Here is a 7,640-nt window from a genome sequence, read left to right as displayed (position 1 = left end):
TAATATGAATAGAAAGAACATTGGAGGCATCAAACATTATATCAATCATCCCCCATTCATGTCTAGACTTGGAATTCAGCAGGGGTTCCGTTAAGAGAATTGGTGTCTTTCAGAAGAAATAAGAAATTTGGAGCTTGTTGGAGAAAATGTGGTGCAACAATAAAAGCTTTTTTCCACGTTATCAAATTGGGATCGCCTAACCTGTCTCTTTGAATTCAATGGAAACAAATCTTTCTCATGTCTCTTCGTGCTCTTCTATTACCTCTTGTTACCAATAGGTGGTTACTTGAAAGTTGGAGTTCGTGTTCAAGAGTTCTGGTTAGGATTGAGGCAAAAAGTTTTAGTACATAGAGAGAGGTAATTCTAGTATGGGGAAAGAGAAAAGTATATAAAGGGAGGTAGTTTTGAATAGTTGAGAATTAACCCCTCTCTCTCTCTCTCTCTAAAATTAACTAACTCTCGCAATACAATATCTGGATAACAAAAGATCTTTTTTTACGTAGCTACAAACTCACTCAAGTGTAGTATAGAATATTTTTTATGACATATAGAACAAAAACTGCCTATAAAAGTGAAATGAAATTTCCATGTGTTGAGCCTAGAAAATACATAAAGTGATTTTCATGCATTGTGGAAATCAATTAGTGTGTGAACTTTGATGAAGCCAAAATGATAAAATCTCACACAAGCTCTGATGATATCTCCAATTGAAAATAATTGCATTCATCACCATATTATTATTTTATTGTATCATGTACCGAGTCAAAAGAAAATTATGATAGAAAATTCTACAAAGAGTATGTATTTTATATAAATTATTTATTATTGTATTAGTGATTCTGTGCTTTCTGTTTAGACAATTCAGTTTCCAACAGTAAAGAATGATAATGGATGGATGGTGCCAATAACCGCAACTTTAAAATTATATTTAAAATGAAGATACACAACTACAAGCATTGAACATTCTATTTGCACAAATAGATGGTAAGGATCAAGTTAGTGTAAAAAAGGTTAAAACTTATCATTTGTACATATTTTAAAGCCCCTACACTATACTATTTTATCACCCAACAAAAGGACATCTTATCAAACAAAAATCTATTAATTATTTTTGATAGATTCTAGATATTGCTAGAAATAACATGAAAACTTTAATACAAACTTCGTTACAAAATTCAATTCAATTTATTACGAAATTCTATAGACTTCTGCCTTCTTGAGAACCAGAAACTAACTATCGTTCTGAGCTAATATTTTAAAACTTTGCACAGATAGAAATACCCAAAAGCGAAAAATAGCCTTCACAAAGAGATTAAGTAATCAAATTCATAAAATATCTAATTCTAAGTACCAAATATGGTGGGCTTAAAGCCAAGGGCCATGATTGTGTTAAACCACCTCATCCCATAATTCTTCAACGGTCTTGTAAGGGCCGGCTCTACTATTAACATAATTCTCTCCGCGCAGTAACTTTTTCTGTTCAATCTTGGCAATCTTGTCATGATCATCCGGAGTCAAAGACCAATCAAAGACTTGAAAGTTTTCAGATATTCTCCCTGTGTTGTAGCTCTTAGGCAGCACACTCACTCCTTGCTCCAAACCCCACTTTAACATAACCTGCATTTGCACACCGCCAATTTAAGTTTCTAATTCATGTCCAAATAAAATTTTCAACACAATTATATATGAACAAATGAATACCTGAGCTTTAGTCTTTCCATGCTTTTGGGCTATTTCTTGAATAATGGGATTTTCAATTACCGCATTGGAACCCCATGGAGTATTTGGAGCTCCTAGAGGAGACCACGCACTCACATGAATGTTATGGTTGCTGCAATAATCTCTCAATTTCATTTGCTGCCATTGTGGATGCATCTCTACCTGTGATTACATACTGCCAACATAAACTTGATGCAATTCAATAAAATCAAACTACTAGACCAAGTAATGTTTGTGACTCAAGAAAAGACTAGGTGAAGGGGATAAAACAAAGGCAGTCAAAGAGGTAGATTTGCTTAAATAACCTTTAGTTCCTCTGGTGTCCTAGACTTGTAAAATTGTGATTTAATAGCTCTAGCAGTTTTTTGGTGAGAAAATTGAAATTTGATGAATGTGATATGAACATAATAGCCACCTATGCATACAGCTAATTATCTCCAACAGCAGACAGAAAGACATGATTAAGCATACACCAAAAGGAAAATTTGCAGATCTTTGTACCAAAGAGAAATCGTAGGTACAAATAATACATTCAATTCTGCCATTTTAAAGTTAATAGAGAAGGAAACTTTGTTATAAAACAATTATATTTAGTAAAATATATAAGTAGATATGTTGCAAATACTTGACAATAATATATGGCTTCAAAAGAGCAACTTAATCTACTTTAAAAAGATGCTTCCATTAATCTTCAATGAGATTACAATACTTCACAAAATGTCACGTGGCCTAAGATCTTTCTTCCAAGATTGATCGCTGCTCTTCCAGGTCTCTATTCTATTGTAATATCAATTTTGTGGTTGTAATCATTGATCATCTGCTAGGTTCAGCTTATTCATATTCCTATACACACTATAACTAGCCTACTTATAAATCGATACATGCTGTACGATTAGAGGCTACTCGTAACCCTAAACGGCCACAACCGGCTTGAGTAGTCTAGGTAAGTTACCGAATCTATTCCTGAACAATGGGTGAGACACTTTAGTAAAGACAGACAGCCCTTTGGGTCAGATGAAAAACAAGAATATAAAACAGAAAAATACTTTTGAGCAAACTCTTTACCTGATCAACAGCAGGGGGAATCTTGGCATATTGCAACAAGTCTTCGATTTTCTTAGAGGAAAAGTTACTGACCCCAATGGCTTTGGCAAGCCCCATCTCCATGCATTGCTCCATTCCCTGCCATGTAGACTTTATATCTAATGGCAAGAAATCTTCTTCTTTGACAGGGGTACCTGGAATATCTACTCTCGTCTTGATAGGCCAGTGGATGAGAAATAGATCCACATACTCTAATTGCATAGTCCTAGACATAAACAAATCTATTAAGGTCTATAAAACAGAGAAAACAAAAGACTGAATTTGTGAAAAATAAACATACATTAAACTATCCTTGATTGCAGCAACAGGATCATCGTGCTCTGAATTCTTGAGTTTAGTGGTGATAAAAACATCTTCTCTGCTGACAAGCCCACTCTGAAAAGCTGCATTCAGAGCTTTCCCCAGTGCAAGCTCTGAGCCGTAAACCCTAGCTGTGTCAAAATGTCTATAACCGACCTACAGAAACGGAGCATTGTAAAAACCCCAACATCAGTTGATCATATTTCAAATGGACTACCCCAAGCACATCATTCCTAGAATAGAACAAAGGAGAATTCATAACCCTTGAATAGTAAAATGTGGAAAATTCTGAGAAGTTGACATAAAACCCTTTTCCCAAAATGTAGAAGTATTTTTCAAGATTAAACAGAGGATATCCTCTTTTCCATGACCCAGAGGTAGAACTGCTAATGAAAAGAGTGAATACCTGAAGAGCAGCAGTCACTGCTGCTATTATAGTCTCCTCGTTCTTCTCAAGGGATGCAGTGCCCAGCCCAATCAATGGAATCAGGGCTCCTGTATTAAGCTCGGCACTTCTTCCGACAATTCCCATGATGTTCCCTGCAAGCACTCACAGGCCCATTTATTGTCAGTCTAATACAAAAATGGCAAAAAGGTACTGATTAATTTGCATATTTTGTGGTTGAATTCACTGTACAGCTCCAATTTTCATTATCTTTGCATAATTCCTGGGAGAAAGCTGAGATTATGTAGATACGAAACCACAATGGAACTACTTATGTTTTAAAGAAACCCTGACATGAAAAAGGAATTGAAGAACCTTGTGATTGGGAAAAGAGAATTGGCTGACAGTATGCAATCCACTGAATCGAGAAATTTCCAGTATTTTACCGAATTGTATGGAGAAGATGCCCATTTTAAGCATATGAGTAGAGATTCTGAAACATGTAGGGTCGAATGAGAACGTCACCGTCGGTTTTGGACCTCATAGCGTCTGGGAGTCCTGGACATACTTATCGCTTTTTCGTTTGAAGAAATTGGATGGATTGTCTTGAGATACAATTATTTTTAAATATGATTGTTAAATCTAGTTAGTGGAAATGGCGTGAGTAAAAGTGAGATTAATAATTTTTAATATTTTATTTATTTTTCAACTTCAATTCTAATTTTAAAATAAATAAATAATTGAATTAAGTAATATATTCATTGCTGCTGAGGTGGAGGCAACACTTCGAGCAGTTTTACTTGGCAAAAAATTAGGTGTTAGTCATATCTATCTAGAGGGGGATTCAAAAATTGTTGTGGATGGAATTGTTAAGTATCTCTGCAAGCATGGTTTTACCATAGTTCTATACAGAAGATAACAGATGAGCTTGATACTTTTAATAATTTTAAGGTAAGTCATGTTTATAGAGAGGGAAAGGTGTAGACAAACAAGCTGGCAAATTGGGCAACAACATTCCCCCAAATAAATACATTTGCCTTTGAAGATTTTTGTATGACACAGATGGATGGCTGAGTTGGTGGGTGGTGGTTGCTTTTTTTGCTCACAATCAGATAATAAATGGTGTTTGGTGTAATTATGATGGATTTAATGGGTTGGTGCATGTGATGGACAGTAGGAGTAATGTTTCAAATTTGTTTCTTTGGCTGATAGATCCTTGTAAGGCGGTTGTATCACTTTGGCGGTGGAGGCCTATGGGTTTTTGTGTTGATTTGATGATTTAGGCGTGCGAAGAGGGTGAAATTATAAGGCGTGAGGATTGGACTGTTTTATTCACAAAATGTAGGCGCAGGTGTTTATTTATTCTTGGCATTCAAAACAGAGCTAGGTGTAGAAGACTCCAATGGAAGCCTCATTTTATATGGATTCTAATAAGCAGCTTAAAGCTTTCAAAGGGCTTGTAAGTAAGGAGAGATTGAAGGGCTTGTTAAAAATAAAAACTAAAGGGATGATTGAGGCAGTTTTGGGAGTGATAGGAATCCAGTTTTAGGAGCACATGGTGAAACATTACTAAAACTTAGATGTTATTGTGATGGTAGTTACATGGGGGTTGGAGTTGAATAATAGCACGAAAGAGGTCAAGCATGTAGCGAGGTCGCTATTCATGGAAGAAATGTTGGGAGGACTTGATTCTATCCTCAAGTGGTCTATTCTAGTCATATGGTCAAATTTTTTCGAGTGCTTCGAAGACGAGGATGAGGGGAGTGTTATGAGGCAGACAAGTTGGCAAACTGGGCAACAACATTCCCCCAAATAAATACAATTGCCTTTGAAGATTTTCAAATGACACGAATGGATGGCCGAGTTGGTGGGTGGCAGTTGGTTTTTTTGTTTGCAGTCAGATAATAAATGGTGTTTGGTGTAATGATGATGGATTTAATGGGTTGGCGTGTGTGATGGACAGCAGGAGTAATTTTTCAAATTTGCTTCTTTGGCTAATGGATCCTTGTCAAGCAGTCGTATCGCTTTGGCAATGGCTGCTTATGAGTTTTGGTGTTGATTTGATGCTTTAGGCATGCAAAGTGGGTGTAATTATGAGGTATGAGGATTGGACTATTTTATTCACAAAATGTAGGCGTAGGTGTTTATTTGTTCTTGGTATTCAAAATAGAGCTAGGGATAGAAGACTGCAATGGAGGCCTCATTTTCTATGGATTCTAACAAGGAGCTTAAAGCTTTCAAAGGGCCTATTAGTAAGGAGAGACTAAAGGACTTGTTAAAAATAAAAATTGAAGGGATGATTGAGGCAGTTTTGGGAGTGATAGGGGCCCAGTTTCAGGAGTGCATGGTGAAACATCGCTCAAACTTAGATGTTATTGCGATGGCAGTTGCATGGGGGCTAGAGTTGAATAATAGCACGGAAGAGGTCAGACATGTAGCGAGGTTGCTGTTCATGGAGGAAATGTTGGGAGGACTTGATTCTATCCTCAAGTGGTCTATTCTAGTCATATGGTTAGATTTTTTTGAGTGCTTCGAAGAGGAGGATGAGGGGAGCGTTATGGATATATTCCATTCTTGCGATGGAAAGTGAAGGTAGAAAAACCTTCTCTGTATAAGGTTGCTAAGGAAGCTTGGGAGAAACTCCGAGAGGAGCTAAGCCTAGTGGAAGGAGGGGAGGAACAGCCAAAAAGTGACTGGGTCAACTTTTCACGTCAACGACACAGTCCACAAGGCCAGCAAGTTGCTCCTAATGGCCAAAGATAGGTGAGGATGGAATGATGGTATGCAATGTGTCAACAGTTTTTTGGTGGGATAGTTTTATGAGGTGGGGGTTATTTTTTGTTATATAATGTTAACAGGTGACCGTTACTTCATGTGGATAGCCATAGCTATGTTACAACTTCGAGTGATAGGGATAATGGGGGGATGGATGGGGTTTTTTTTTTTTTGTTGAGGGTTGTTGTTCCATATTAAGAATTACGATATGCAGTCATAGATGGCAATCTTAGCCTGTGTGGCTTTTTGGTAATGGATGGTTCGATGATCCTTGAAGGATCTGTAACTTTTCTATAATGCTTTTCTATGTTTAATAAATTTAAACTTTACCGACCAAAATAAAATAAAATAAAGTAATATATTTTTAATTAGTTTTTATTTTATGTTATTGGATATATTATGAACAAAAGTGAGATTAATTAATTTTATATATGATTACTATTTAATTTTTAAATTTTTTAGTTATAAAGAATGTTGTGAATGAAGGTGAGATTAATATTTTAAATTTAGTTTTTAATTAATTGTTAAAAATTTTAAATTATAGAATTAAATAATATATTTTAAATTAGTTTTTATTTTTAGTTAGTGGATATATTATGTGAGATTAATTAATTTATATATATGATTATTATTTAATTTTTTTAAACTTTTAGTAGTTAGAAATGTTGTGAATGAAAGTGAGATTAATACTTCTTAATTTAAGTTTTTCAAAACTTTTATGAATATGCCTTTTCTATTAATTTATAATATAAAAGTACATATTTACAAAAAAAGGTTAGGGGATACATGATTGAAAGCAACTAATCAACCAAATAGTGACCCCCTCATCACAAAATAAACAAATATAATTAGTTTTAGAAATTTACCCATCTTCCTAACTTTCTAAATATAATTACTATTGCAAATTTTAAACTTTTAATCATATTGGACATGTGAATGAAAGTGAGATTAATAATTTTTAAATATGACTACTATTTGAATTTTTAAACTTTTAGTTATTGAATATGCTATGATTGAAAATGAGATCAATAATTTTTAAAACTATTGAATTATCTTATTTAAATAATCTATTAAAATAATTTTAACTTAAGTTATCATTATTATTATTATTATTATATATCATATATATAATATGTTTAATTAACATCATAAGAATTAAATTAATTTTTATTAAAATTCATTTTGAAGGGCTCTATTTCATTCAATATAGGTTTTGAAGTAATTTTATTTTCATTGGAATCAATTTGGTGGTTGGCTTGTTTGAGCTTGATCAACACCATAATAGGTTGTAGGGAAAATTTGTCCTATCGAAGCGCTAAGCTCTATAATCTCAAACTAACCTATTGATTCCTATAAA

The 7,640-nt window shown here is 34.4% G+C and overlaps 1 protein-coding gene across 2 annotated transcripts; it reads right to left on the bottom strand.

The window, feature by feature from the left end:
* Positions 1–1,166: 1,166 nt before the first annotated feature.
* LOC149570442 (NADPH-dependent aldo-keto reductase, chloroplastic-like) lies at positions 1,167–4,116 on the bottom strand. 2 transcript variants are annotated; one of them, XM_089823089.1, is made up of 6 exons: positions 3,955–4,116; positions 3,530–3,663; positions 3,104–3,279; positions 2,785–3,028; positions 1,702–1,881; positions 1,167–1,617 (listed from the first exon to the last, which is right to left on the bottom strand). In XM_089823089.1, the coding sequence occupies exons 1-6, from the start codon at positions 3,986–3,988 to the stop codon at positions 1,390–1,392; spliced, it is 996 nt and encodes a 331-aa protein (XP_089679215.1). In that variant the 5' UTR covers positions 3,989–4,116; the 3' UTR covers positions 1,167–1,389. The 2 variants fall into 2 exon arrangements, with proteins under 2 accessions (XP_089679215.1, XP_089679216.1); XM_089823090.1 differs by having other exon boundaries at positions 3,884–4,108.
* Between the last annotated feature and the right edge of the window lie 3,524 nt (positions 4,117–7,640).

The sequence above is a fragment of the Cupressus sempervirens genome, chromosome 3, assembly GCF_028749045.1.
Source record: "Cupressus sempervirens isolate cs-2001-9-10 chromosome 3, ASM2874904v1, whole genome shotgun sequence".
NCBI lineage: Eukaryota > Viridiplantae > Streptophyta > Pinopsida > Cupressales > Cupressaceae > Cupressus > Cupressus sempervirens.
This window is presented reverse-complemented; position numbering and strand designations above follow the sequence as displayed.

Excerpts from the sequence above, each read along its gene's own strand:
- LOC149570442 (XM_089823089.1), bottom strand. The coding sequence starts at position 3,988 with ATGCTTAAAATGGGCATCTTCTCCATACAATTCG. Across the intron at positions 3,029-3,103 it reads GCAATCAAGGATAGTTTAAT|GACTATGCAATTAGAGTATG; the intron begins GTATGTTTATTT and ends GTTTATGTCTAG. Across the intron at positions 1,882-2,784 it reads TTCCCCCTGCTGTTGATCAG|GTAGAGATGCATCCACAATG; the intron begins GTAAAGAGTTTG and ends ATGTAATCACAG.